Source organism: Hemicordylus capensis, chromosome 2, assembly GCF_027244095.1.
Source record: "Hemicordylus capensis ecotype Gifberg chromosome 2, rHemCap1.1.pri, whole genome shotgun sequence".
Lineage (NCBI taxonomy): Eukaryota > Metazoa > Chordata > Lepidosauria > Squamata > Cordylidae > Hemicordylus > Hemicordylus capensis.
This window is the reverse complement of record NC_069658.1, coordinates 185939034-185952999: the sequence shown is the minus strand read 5'-3', so window position 1 is coordinate 185952999 and position 13966 is coordinate 185939034. Positions and strand designations below refer to the sequence as shown.

At 43.1% G+C, this 13966-nt stretch overlaps 2 protein-coding genes across 11 annotated transcripts in view; one reads left to right on the top strand and one right to left on the bottom strand.

Annotated features, from left to right (window-relative positions):
- Positions 1–3914, bottom strand: part of LOC128346056 (uncharacterized) — a 39039-nt gene extending 35125 nt beyond the window's left edge. The window contains exon 1 of one of the 3 annotated variants that reach the window (XM_053298931.1): positions 3774–3914. In XM_053298931.1, coding sequence (XP_053154906.1) covers positions 3774–3799 — 26 coding nt within the window. In that variant the 5' untranslated portion in view covers positions 3800–3914. The other 2 variants (XM_053298930.1, XM_053298933.1) reach the window with 2 other exon arrangements.
- A 481-nt stretch (positions 3915–4395) lies between these two features.
- The window catches only part of HUWE1 (HECT, UBA and WWE domain containing E3 ubiquitin protein ligase 1), a 170422-nt gene continuing 160851 nt past the window's right edge, over positions 4396–13966 (top strand). For 4 of the 8 annotated variants that reach the window (XM_053295030.1, XM_053295029.1, XM_053295033.1 and 1 more), the window contains exons 1-2: positions 4397–4579; positions 6728–6871. The gene's annotated coding sequence lies outside the window, so the exon portion shown is untranslated. Of the gene's footprint in view, positions 4580–6727; positions 6872–13966 lie in introns of all 8 variants that reach the window. The other 4 variants (XM_053295034.1, XM_053295032.1, XM_053295031.1 and 1 more) reach the window with 2 other exon arrangements.

Below are 13966 nucleotides of genomic sequence, written 5' to 3'. Positions count from 1 at the left end.
GGATGGAACAAGAGGTCAGGGCCTGTGACAGGAATTTTATCAGGGGGTACAAAGTTTCTTTCGGATCCTCTTCCCTTCTCCTTTAGCCATCCTGTTTTTATCCACTACGGTTTTATGATATGAGCTGTAGCCTGTAAGGCCAAAAAGCGTATGGAAGATGAGAGAAGGGTGGAATGGAGCGCTCTGTTGATTTTCTGCATTTGAGGCCTTATGCTCCTATACTCCCTCCATGATAAATATAAATAGAATAAAATAGGATTAGAGAGAAGAAAGCACATTTGATCTGAACATCTTTGTTTATACTGCAATATAGATAAGGAGAAAGAATTCACATTGAAACATCTTTTTATATTGCAGCTTTTCTCTCCACATCACTTTCAGACATGGTGAGATATTTCCACAAGAAATCAAATCTTTCTGCCAACTGCTTAACAGCATTGAAACTGACAGTTAATCCTGCTATAACACTGTCTACCAAAATGTAAAACACACACTTTCTGAAGTAGGCATCTTCTGGTGTATCATCTGCGTCATTCATTTCCTCCAAGTTAGCATCAGGTGTGCTGTCATCATGTGGCCTTGCCCTCTTGTGCCTAAATCCACCACATCTACGGGAGAGTTTTATTTCTATTTTTAGGTTTGATGCAACCAATTGGGCTTCATTCCACATGCATTTCCAGTTGTTTCGAAGTTTTGTCAGATTTGTGAGGGGAGATTCTATGTTTGCTACTTCAACATCCAGTGTGGCATCTCTAGCTTGGATGACCTTGTTGGAAATATCTATGCCAATGCCAGCTAATATTTTGTACCACACAAATGACATTAACACACAGGCAAAAGATATCACATATAATAAAACTCCATGGACTTCATTTCTTGTTTTGGCTGACAAATTTAGTTCTAGGAGGTCTTCCAGTGCCAATTTAATGCCAAGCAAGTGAGCTGCAAAAGGCTTTACACATTCAACACGATCTGACCATCTTGTTTCAGACATACCATGAAGTGAACAACCATTACGGTTTTGTAGTAATTCCCACCACTTAGGTTTGGAACGGAACAGGTGGTACACAGTTTGAATTGTTCCGAAAAAGGTTATTGCCTCAGATATGCATTCAGCATCATCATTTCCACATAAGTTGAGTGTGTGACAACCACAAAATGAAAAAATTGCTGTTGAGCACTGTTCTTGTATTTTCGCTTGTGCGCCATTGTATTTTCATACCTACTTAGCATAGTATACCTATTTATTTATTTATTTAGTGCATTTTTATACCGCCCTAACCCAAGGTCTCAGGGCGGTTCACAACAAATAAAAACAAAATATTAAAATTAATTAAATATTAAGAACAGCTTAAAACAAATCAATAAATAATCCAAAATTTAAAAAGTTAAAAAGCTAAAAGGCCTGGGTAAAAAGATAAGTCCAAAGACACTTTTTAAAAGCTGCTAGAGATGGGGAGACTCTTATTCCCACAGGAAGTGCGTTCCAAAGTCTCAGGGCGACAACAGAGAAGGCCTGTCCCTGGGTTGCCACCAGACGACATGAAGGTAGCCACAGACGAGCCTCCCCTGATGTACGCAGTGGATGATGGGGATCATGCAGAAGAAGACACTCTCTTAAGTACCATGGGCGTAAGCTGTTTAGGGCTTTATAGGTTATAACTAGCACTTTGTATTTTGCCCGGAAACTTATTGGCAGCCAATGCAACTCCTGTAATATAGGAGTAATATGGTATCTTCGAGATGACCCGGAGACCAACCTGGCTGCCACATTTTGTACTAATTGCAGTTTCTGGACTACGTACAAAGGAAGCCCCACATAGAGCGCATTGCAGTACAAGTCTGGAGGTTATCAACAAGTGTACTACTGTTTTGAGATCATGAACCTCAAGAAACGGACACAGCTGGCGTATCAACCGAAGCTGATAGAAAGCGCTTCTGGCCACTGCCTCAACCTGGGGAACAAGGGAAAGGTATGGATCCAGAAGCACTCCCAAACTGCGTACCTGTTTCTTCTGAGAAAGTGTGACCCCATCTAGAACAGGTAGATCAATATCGCTTCCCAAGTGATGACCCCGCACAATAAGTACCTCCGTCTTGTCTGGATTCAGTCTCAGTTTGTTATCTCTCATCCAGCCCATTACTGCTTCCAAGCAGGCATTCAGGGAGGATATGCCTTCTCCTGATGATGTTGACATGGAGAAATAGATTTGGGTGTCATCAGCAAGCATACTGATAACACCCAGCACCAAATCTCCGGATGATCTCTCCCAACAGTTTCATGTAGATATTAAAAAGCATTGGAGCCCTGAGGGACCCCATATAAAAGCTCAGATTTTGAAGAGCAACAGTCTCCAAGTGACACCATCTGGAATCTATCCAAGAGATAGGAGCAGAACCACTGCGAAGCAGTGCCTCCCACCCCCAACTCCTTCAGACGTTCCAGAAGGATACTATGGTTGATATTATCGAAAACCACCGAGAGATCCAAAAGGACCAACAGAGTCACACTTCCTTTGTCAAGTCCCATTGGAGATCATCCATCAGGCCAACCAAGGTAGTCTCCATCCCATAGCCCATTCGAAAACCAGTTTGAAATGGGTCTAGATCAGGCCTGCTCAACTTAGGCCCCCCCCAGCTGTTTTTGGATTACAACTCCCATAATCCCCAGCCACTGTAGCCAATAGCCAGGGATTATGGGAGTTGTAGGCCAACATCTGCAGGAGGGCTGAAGTTGAGCAGGCCTGGTCTAGATAGTCAGTTTCCTCCAATACTGCCTGGAGCTGGGAGGCCACCACCCTCTCAATCACCTTGCCCAACCATGGGAGGTTGGAGACAGGGCTGTACTTAAGTTTCTTTGTAGCATAAAATAATTGGCTTATCAGAACGTACAATATGTGATACCTGATCTTTTGAATAGGCTTAGCCAAGCTGGTGATCATAGTTATCATCATAAGGCCACAAAAGCTCTATAGATAAGCTATGAACTGTTGCAATAACATGTAATATAGGTTACAGTTAATACTTTGGCTCCCGGGCCCCCTTTTGGACCCTGGGTACGATGTACTCCCTGCACCCCCCTATCAAAGGCCCTGCAAGAGTAGACTCCCAGAAAGATTAAGAGAGCCTATTTTAAAATATATTTATGAAAACACTGTGCACACAATCCCCCCCTCTCATACACATAAGAACAGCCCTGTTGGATCAGGCCCAAGGCCCATCTAGTCCAGCATCGTGTTTCACACCGTGGCCCACACCAAGCCCAACGACCCCAACGAACTGCATTTTGATGTTTTAAAGTGCCTTCTCAGTCATGGTGAAGCCCCGTGTTGCTACTCCTACTAAAAAGTACCCGCTTTTCGCCGGGTACTCCAAGCGGATGGCAGACGCAGATGGCACTACATAAAAATTAATTACAATAACTATTGTGGGGTGGTTTCGTCCGTATACAACACGAGGAATAATCACGTGTTTTAAAACATACGGGAGGAACCCCACTGCGTACAGACTGGGTAGGATGACGCACGACTTCAGCCTATTTTCCGCGAGATTGCGGGTGTACAGAAAACCTCCTTAGCTGAATGGAGAGCAAATGAGGGGCAGCCGGGCTCCTGCGGCTGCGCGAGACATATCTGCCCCGCCCCCACCTCCACAGAATTGCTGAACAATCCTTCCCGCTCACTTCAGGCCCCCCTCGCAACACATCATATTCGCGCGAGATTTCACGACCAGACCACACATGCAGCCCTTCTTTCCCTACAGGCTGGATTTACCACCGCAGACTTCCGCATGACATCATCCTATGCTCTCACGAGGTTCGCTTCCTGTCTGACACCAACCCTCAGCTTAAGGCCGCTAATCTCGCCGTTTCGAGGCTATGGCTGCGGGCTCTCGCGAGAGTTTCCTAAACTATCGTCAAGTTCCTTTCTGCTTGCTGCTCTTAATAGTAATCGGAGGCACTTGTTTCTGTTTAAAGAATCAAGGGCTATAGACAGTCAGCAAATAGTCACGTGGTTTAACCTTCCAAATTTCGTAAGGCCTGCCAAAGAAGAACGAGATTTAATCTATCAGGAGGATGCATGACTTAAATTCTCGCGTTTCTTCCTTTGGCTATTCTCGCGTTATCATGTAGCCTCAGATCTCGAGGCAAATATCGCGATATATGCTCTAACGAATTAGCTTATTTATTGAGGTCATGGAACGTCTGGTAGATTGCAGAAACCCTGTCCTATTTTCCCGCCGTATCATCTCGAGAAAAAGTATCCTTAAGAGGTGAACGTCACTACGATCTCGCGTGAATTCCTCTTATTTTTACTGGTACCACATCTCGCGGGAGGTCGTGTCTCAGCTATGATCTCGCGATATCTAATTTTCCGCCATCACTTGCTTCGCCCTCCCGCAATTCTCGTAGGGTCTGGTTTCGTCCCAGTTATCGCGTCGCTTCTCTCTTCCCTACCCGGTTGTGAGTTCTCGCGCGACTCGGCTAGGGCTGAGGCTTCGGGGGCTGCTGTTAAGATGGCGGCGGCGGGAGGCAACGGGGTACGGCGCTGACACCATCTCCATTCTCTTTCCGGAGCAGGTATCTGTGCTGCGCGGGGCCAGGGGAGAGCGGGAGTGGTGGAGAAGGAAACCGGCTGGGGCAGGGGTTGGGGGAGGGAGGCTTCGGCGCCACGGGGAGAGGGGTGGGTGCTGAGGCGGGACAATGGGGCCTGGCTTTCCCCCGGTGGGCAAAAGGTGTGTGTGTGTGGGGGGGAGAAAGTACTTGGGGGAAGGGGTCGCGGTTGGCCCTTGGCTCGCAGCGGGCCTGCTTCCCCGTTCGGGAGGGCAAGTCCCCGCAGCAGGCGTCTCCCTCTCTCGCTCCTCTGCTAGGAAGCAGCTCCGGAGTCGCACTCCCAACACCCCCCCACGCCGGCAGGAATGTTCGCTCCCGAGAGTGGCGTGATCCTTCCCACACGCTCTGCTGCTCCTGGGCCGCTTCTCAGGCAGGGTTTCGCTTTTCTTTGCCTCCCAGCGGGCGTCGAGCTCCTAGTCCCGTCGCGTGGTGTTGCTTCCTCGGAGGGGTGGTGGGGTGCTTCGTCTCTCTTGCAGAGGGACTAGTAACCCCGTGCGATCCACGCTCACTCGGAAGTGAGTCACATTCAGTTCTGTGGAACTTATTTTTAAGCAAGGGTGCCTAGGGTCTCTCTTGATTGCAGACTTAATAGTTTCCCTTGGTTTTGACTTCACCTTTTTCTTTAAAAGCTTCTATTTGTTCTTCCATTTTGTCTCCTTTTCAAAGTGACAAATAGCCCACCTGCACCTTGCCCATGTCGGTATTTAGCTCCTCTTACTCAAATAAAGGGAGCTTCCAGAACTTATCCCATTTGTTCTTGTAACCTTTTTGTGAAATACTTGCTTTTTTGTACTGTGAGAAACTTCTTCTATATTGCCCACAGGGGGGTTCTAGTAAACCTTCCGTTTGGCTAAGGTGACACATACAGTGTGCTTGCTGCTTTTCACAAGAAGCCTGATAAGGCTTCTTTTACATCATTATCTGGGATTTTTAAGTCTGCATGGCTCTTCCAGCTCAGTATAATGAGCTTTCTCAATGTCTGGTTGCTACCCTGAAATGAAAGAGCTACTAGGATAAGAGCAAGAATTCTGCAAAGGGGGAAGAAAACTGCTGTTCATGGTAGATGTTCCATTATGACCCAGGTGCCATTTGTACAAATAAAGATAATTCAGCAAATCTGTTCTGTGTTAAAGCAGACTTTGTACTTTATCTTTGATAGTCCATAATAGTCTTTACCAAAGGTCTAGTAAAATAATGAAGTAAAATGGTAGTATTGTTCTGTATGCTCTTGTCAGGTGTTGAAGTAAGTGAAGGGAAGCAATAGTGCAGGAAGCAATACAAGCAGTGGAAGGGTGGACTTGGTCCTAGACTACATGTGAGATTAACATAGTTCTAAGTGTCCTTTGCTGTATTCAAGGGACAGGTAGATCTGTCCTCATCATGGTTTCATAGGTGGAGTTTGCTTTTTCTTTACTAGTAAACTGTTTTGGGGACAGTATATTTGGGCACCTTATGGTGTGATTCTAGAAAGGTAATAACACCAGATAGAACAATATGATTGGTTTGACAAATTAGTTAGGTGCCATCTTCCTAGACACAAGACATTGCAGCGTGTCTATGAGAGCTTACTACTTTAGGATGTGTGAGCTGACCTTTTCTCTAATAATAATAATAATCAGGCTTTTGGAATAGTACACAGTGCTGGACAAAAGCTAGTAATGCCTGTAAAATGTTGTATGCTATTACTAGAAATAAACCTAGATCCTGAGAGTTTGTTTCTGCAGTGTTGTCATCTTTGTATAGAAAGAGCTTGCTAGATGCAAGAAATGACAAAGCAATGTGCTGAGTTTGCAGCATTTCTTAGTTCTGCCCCGCTTATGTCGGGCCAGAAGAATCTTGGCCAATTTGCTTCTGTATTTGTGTAAACAAAATCATTGTGCCGTTGGGTGACTAGAATGACAGAATGGGCCAATTTGTCAATTGTTAGTGAACTGAGCATCTCCTTGATTCCATTTGAAATTCTCCTGGGTTCTAAAAAAGCTATTCTAGCCAAGAAGGGGCCAGATTAGCAAAATCCAGAACCTCTAGCCTAAAGGTCTCTTTAGAAAATACCTGATCGTTCTTTGAGCACTACATGCTTGAAGCTTTATACTAACATGTATGTTTTTGTTGCAGGCCCTAAAATAGTCTGGCATAAGTGGATTAGAGTGACTGAGAAACTAGAAGGTGTTACCATTGGCTGACTAGTGTGAGGCAGAGTTGCCAGAACAGTGACTTGGATAGCAGACCAGGCCAAGTATGGATTGGCTGTGATTCCAGGTTAGTACTGAACTTTTTGTGAAATCCCATTTTTCTCCAAACAGCAATGATTCCAGAAATATTCTTACCTAGGAAGATGTCTTATGTTCTTCGAACGATGCTCGCTACCTCATTGGTGTGCATAGTGAATTCATGGGTGGCGAATCGCCTCCGTAAAAGAGTGGTTAGGTTTTTTTTTTGCCTTGACTATATCTCTGAATGCAGGCAATAGTGCCTCTTGCACTATTCTACATCAGAGAGCTCTTACTGTGCAAGTTTGCCCTTCTTAATGCTACAGTGAGAATGACCCTCAGCCACAGTAAGAACATTTAAGGTACAGTTCTGCTTCACCTGGCCACTAAAGGGATGGCCTGAAGAGACAAATTGCCTGGATCCACCAACAGATAAGCATTAAAGTTTGATACGGAACCTATGTCTTATGACTGTATTACAACAGTTTGAACACAGACCCCTGTAGACTCTTGGGTGAAGGCCTTGGGTAGCTGATTTTTTCTGGTATGATAACATTAGGCTAGAGTTCAAAGAGATTGCCTGTTTTTTTTGTGGGTGGTTTTTTTTTTTTTTTGAGCTTTTGAAATGAGTGGTTGAGCACTAGATTAGCTTTTTAGCTGCTTCTCACAGTTTTTGTGTTCTGACCCGTGAGCTTGTTCAATTGGTCTTGTATATGTACCTTGAAAATCTTGGGACATTATAGTGCGATGGTGACAGCTTCTTTTCCAGGTCCCATCCACTCACTAACATCCCCATGGATCTTAAATGTTATTCCAATGAGAAGTCATCATGATATCTGGATGGATATCTGGATAACAGACTGAAGTTGTTAATAGGTTAAGAACAAATTTGCTCTGCTGGATCAAAGTCTATCTAGTCCATCATTATTTCCAGCAGACACCAGCCAAATGCCACTGGAAACTCAAAAGCATTGTATGAAGGTCATGACCATCCTCTGTCTATCCCTGCAGTTGGTACTCAGATGTGTATTCTCTCTCTGTCTGTATGGACATTTAGCTCTATCAACTGCTATTAGCCATTATGGCAATCTGCTGTGAAAGGTTCTTTCTTGACATTAAATATATCTTATCTTGATCATGCATGATTAACTTAAAATGTCTGTTGCTGTACAGTAGCAATATGTGTTACAGCAATACACAATACTTTACATAACACTTTTTAGTTTTCAGTGCTTCACATACACTATCTTGTAAACCTGACAACCTTGTTGTGGAGGCCAGTACTTCTGCTTTACCTTCCTCTTGCAGATGAGTGACAGAGGATGACAGCATTGCTTGCCTAAGGCCTCCTGCTGTGTTTGTCAGATGTGAGATTTAAACGAGGGACTTGACTTAGACTGATCTAGGTCACTGTGTTACACCAGTAAAGACTATATGCAGTTAAAGGACTATTTGTCCTAACTAGGATCTTTGTGTTGCATAGGAAGGCTATTTATAGTGTTCTATGGCGTAACTGGATGTAAGGAAACTTGGTTAAATTGGTGCCTGACAGGGCCATTGAGGATGTATCTCTTGCAGGGAGATCCTAAAGTCTTAGCTGTCATATTTGAGAGTGAGCAACAGAAATGGATTTAAGCCATAATTGCACTGTTGTACTGCACATGTATCTTCAGTGTTTAATATTTGTTGCTTTTGTAGGCAAGAAACTGATCTCACTTGCATTGTCTTACCTCACAGGTTGTTGTGAGGATAAACATAACCATGTAAACTGCTCTGGGTTCCTTGGAGGAAGAGCGAGATATAAATCTAGATGGTAGAATATAATAACCAGAGTGTACTCAAAACTTGGAATGTTAGAACTGGAGTTAATGGTAAAGTGTGCTTGCTCTCCCCCCCCCCCCCCAACCCTGTGACTATGGCTTGAAGCCTGGATTCCTGAGCTCCAGTGTAATTCATCTATGGGTATCCATTGAGTTGTTTAACTTGCTGCTGAGTTCGTCCTGTTTGACCTGGGATAATTCTGGTTGCGTATAACACTTCTGAAGAATGCTCAGAGCTTGCATATTGTTCATCATAAGCATGAAGGCAGACCAGTTTCTTTGCAGAGTTTTGTTTCTACCCACCATATACAGACAGGATATATGACCTGCAGGCTTTGTTCAAAGTGTTACAATGTCTGCTAGGTGGTAAGGTGTATGTAACTAATCTATGGGAGTTTTAAATAAAGCATTGTGGGATGTATTCCGAATGGTTTGGGGGCATCTACAATATGTGTATAGAACCTGTATTTCTCTAGATCTGTAACTAGTATTGTTTGTGGGCCTCTGGAGTGGTAATTGTTGCAACTATAACATTTCTGCCCTGAAGAGTCGCAATGTAAACTGTAGAATTACTCATTTGGCTTGCTCAATTGAACGAATATCTCACACCTACAAACAAGTCCACAACTTGGACTAACCCATTTGCCCTCGTAAACTTTTTAGTAATTTCTGGTCTAGAAGGGAAGAGCCAGTTTTTGTAACCTTCCTTTCCTGTTCACCTGGAAGAGATGCATCCTTTCCAAAAGTGACCATATGAGTTGTTATAAGCCTGACATGTCATTTGCCTTGCAACTACCACTGCAGTCATGGTGCAGAATTAGATTAGGAGCTGGCTGTCCAAGTGAGATGGCATATAACCAGTATCTTACACAAATGTAGAGGTATTCTGTGATTCCAGCATAGCACACTGATGTGTATGCATGTGTGAAATATATGATGATATCTCTAGACACGGAAAAATACCTCAGACTGAAAACAACAACCCTGATGCTGGGTTCTCGCATTGTCTAATAGAGACAGACGAAAGCAGGCATGTCGCATTTCGTGCCTGAAACTATGGATGCCTATAAATGTCCACCTTGCTTGTCACCCCAACTGAGGAAATAAACTTTGTTTTCTGCAAAGGGTGTATCAAGTAGCTACTTGTAACCTAAATTTTTACAAATGGCTGCTTGACCTAGTAGATACAGTATCATTGTGTCAGAGCCAGTTCTGCCCTCTGACTCTGATACTTTTAATTTGATGTGTCATAATAGTAGAGTTGCTAAAACCTGATATACTTGTTGACCAGCCTAGCACATCTGGTTGTTGGAGTGACTTGCAAACCAACAAATAAATGTTCAAACTGAAATGATCAGCTCAGTCTGCCTTAGTGAAGTTGGTTCTCCTAAGAAGTCCATCAGTTTCTATCTTTACTACAAGATTTCAGGGTGACCATTTGCCAGAATACTGAAGAGCTGTGTATATGTTGGGGAGTGTGGGAAAAGACCACGTGGTGAGGGTGAGGGAAAGCAAGTATAGTCTCCTGATTTACTGAACACGTTTAAAGAACAGTTGGCACATGCCAGTTGTCTAACCACTTCTTGTAATGTCAGTGTGCTAAAATTCATACAGCTGTATGAAATAACTTTGTTTTAAAATGCTTATAATTGACTGATTTGTGAATCCCTATGATATGGGGACCATGTGAACACGGGAATTCCCTTGGGTGGATATATGTACTCTGTAAGTGGTATTAAGGCTTCCAATTTAAGTGAATGGTCCGCTTCATTTTCAGTCAGAGGCATAAGGGAAATGATAAGAATTATCTGTAGGGGCACACTGAACTAAATAACTAGCATGGTCCTGACTAATGAGCCAGCATGGTGTAGTGGTTAGATTGCTGGACTAGGACTGGGGAGACCCGAGTTCAAATCCCCATTCAGCCATGATACTAGCTGGGTGACTCTGGGCCAGTCACTTCTCTCTCAGCCTAACATACTTCACAGGGTTGTTGTGAGGAGAAACTGAAGTATGTAGTACACCGCTCTGGGCTCCTTGGAGGAAGAGCGGGATATAAATGTAAAATAATCTGAGCTGCTGTGGTTGATATTGGGCTTCGAATGGAGAGATCTGGAATCAAATCCCTGCTCAAGCATGTAGCTGGGCTTCTTACTTTGGGAAGACACTCTCTCAGGGTGGCTAAGATTAAATGGGTTAACCTTGTGTATGTTACCCTGGACTGCTTAGAGGAGGATGGGTGTGATCTAATTGTCCTAAATCATAATAATTGCTAGAGCATAGGATTTTGTCAGATATGCTTCAGAGATAGATGTGGGTAACCATCTGGAAAAATTATGTAGCAAATGGAATTTGGTAATGCAAAATACCTAGCTCCTAAGCACATTCCTACTGACATTTTGAATGCTAATGATGCTACTTTAATCCCTTTCTAAGACTCCCCCAAGTCTTTTAAGCACTGGAAGGCTCCAGTTTCATCAGGCATTCTAGATTGGCTATAGGTTAGTATAGTGCTTTCTTAGTAGGAAAGCTGCAAGGGAGATTTAAACTCCAGCTGCAATATAACTTGCTTTTTTGCTAAATATAAAATGTTTTACAACTTTGCAGTTTTTCTCTTCTTTTCTAGGCCCAAATGTGGTGCCAAAAAGCCAGACAAACTGGTAAATGGAGTGCACAGAAAAAGCTGTGAAACTGAATGCACTGCATGTTACAAATGTGGTTGTTTCCACATGCTTTGTTCAATGGTTCTAAGTATCAAACTAATAAGCAGAAATCTATTCATTTTCACCATAGATTGTTTTGCTAGATTGTAATTTTACTGCTGTCTGGAAGCAACATGGTCTGGTTAATACACACAACCCCCCCCCCCCACTAACCTAGTGGTTTAAAAAAACAAACAAAAAACTTTGGGAGCTGTGGCTGTATTGGGATGGGAGATGAAGGGCTATGCTCAGTTCATGCTTCAGCATAGCCCTTCAACTTCTTTGCTGTGCCACTGACTGGCTGTTTTGGCCTTGGGTAATGGTTCTGCCATTCATCTCTGTTCTATCTTCTGTTTTGTTTATACTGCAGAGTTCTTTAGTGCATGAATTACTTTTGCTATGCCTCTGTGCAATGTCTTTGTGAGTTGCTAACCTCCTTAATTGTCCCCTTTGCTAAGCAGAGTCTGCCCTGGTTTGCATTTGACTGGGTGGCTACATGTGAGCACTGTAAGATGTTCGCCTTAGGGGATGGGGCTGCTTTGGGAAGAAGATTCCAAGTTCCCTCCCTGGCATCTCCAAGATAGGACTGAGAGAGACTTCTCCTGTAACCTTGGAGAAACTGCTGCCAGTCTGTGAGAACAATACTGAGCTAGATGGACCCATGGTCTGACTCAGTACAAGACAGCTTCCTATGTTGTTCTCTAAAACATACTAGGGATATACTAGGGATGCAGAATTTACACATGGACAAAGACTTGATCAGAAGTGACAGATCATTACTGGAAGAGGGTAGTGTGTGGTGCATGGCCTGGACAGAGCCTCATGCAGAAGCTCATTGGGTTGACTTCTAAAGTACATGAAATCTAGAATCTGATTCTGTACTCATGAGAAAAACACTGAATTGCTAGAGGTGGTAATCTGAAGGTTGTATAGATGTGGCACCTATTTCTTCTTTCCTTCATACTGAGCACCTTCACTAGCCCTAGCATTCATAAGCTGATAATATGTTTTGATTATGAAAGGAATGCTTTATACAAAAAGACCATAGAAATCCACTCACAATGTGGGCATTTGGAAGAGATAAGTGAATTATACTTTCCTCAAAGAATGCTTACCTTGTTTCAGGTAAGTTAAGAGGCAGGTTTGCAGGCCAATACCAGATGCTAGAGTAACTCTGAATAAGAAAATACAGGTGAAACTCGGAAAATTAGAATATCGTGCAAAAGTCCATTAATTTCAGTAATGCAAATTAAAAGGTGAAACTGATATATGAGACAGACGCATTACATGCAAAGCGAGAGAAGTCAAGCCTTAAGTTGTTATAATTGTGATGATCATGGCGTACAGCTCATGAAAACCCCAAATCCACAATCCCAGAAAATTAGAATATTACATGGAACCAATAAGACAAGGATTGAAGAATAGAACAATATCGGACCTCTGAAAAGTATAAGCATGCATATGTATTCAGTACTTGGTTTGGGCCCCTTTTGCAGCAATTACTGCCTCAATGCAGCGTGGCATGGATGCTATCAGCCTATGGCACTGATGAGGTATTATGGAAGACCAGGATGCTTCATTAGCGGCCTTCAGCAATTCTGCATTGTTTGGTCTCATGTCTCTCATCCTTCTCTTGGCAATGCCCCATAGATTCTCTATGGGGTCAGGTCAGGCGAGTTTGCTGGCCAATCAAGCACAGTACACTGTATACTTTTCAGAGGTCTGATATTGTTCTATTTTTCAATCCTTGTCTTATTGGTTCCATGTAATATTCTAATTTTCTGAGATTGTGGATTTGGGGTTTTCATGAGCTGTACGCCATGATCATCACAATTATAACAACTTAAGGCTTGACTTCTCTCGCTTTGCATGTAATGCGTCTGTCTCATATATCAGTTTCACCTTTTAATTTGCATTACTGAAATTAATGGACTTTTGCACGATATTCTAATTTTCCGAGTTTCACCTGTATGATTCTGCTTGTGAAGGAACAGTTCTTAACTTAGACTGTTAACCATTGTGATCTTCTCTTTAAACCTTAGGGTAGCTTCCGTGGAAGTCTAGGATTCCCCAGTTCAAATGTCCCTAAAAGATGGCTAGCTCACTGTTGCTAATCTTGCTCTTCAGCCTGAACCACAGGGTAGCTTTTGGTGGGTGTTAAGTTGCACATGTGTGTGGGGCAGCAGTGACTTCTATCTGGTCTGACCAATGCCTTGCATGGATAGGATGTGTGCCCTAGAAAGTGCTCCAGAATTTTCTGTCTCACACACTGAGATTCTATGGCAAATATTCAGAGGTTCATTGGGAGATGAACAGAAATGGAGTGGGTTTCCTGAAGGTGGGGCATTTTGAAAAACTCTGCTGTAGATAGTGCATGGAAACAGGTGGTATATTTTGAACTTATGAAACTGGGTCTTTATGATATTGAGCTGTATTAGGTAGTCTCTTTATCAAGGACCAAGTAGGCTATCAGAGACTTGTGATACTTTAAATATTCTTAACTTCAATCAGAAATGTCCATTGACTTGGACAAATGTCCAGGTTGTTTTAGAGCAGCACACTTCATAACAGAAAATTTCAGATGAGTTCTCTATTGTCAAAGCCATCCTGGATTTTCACTCT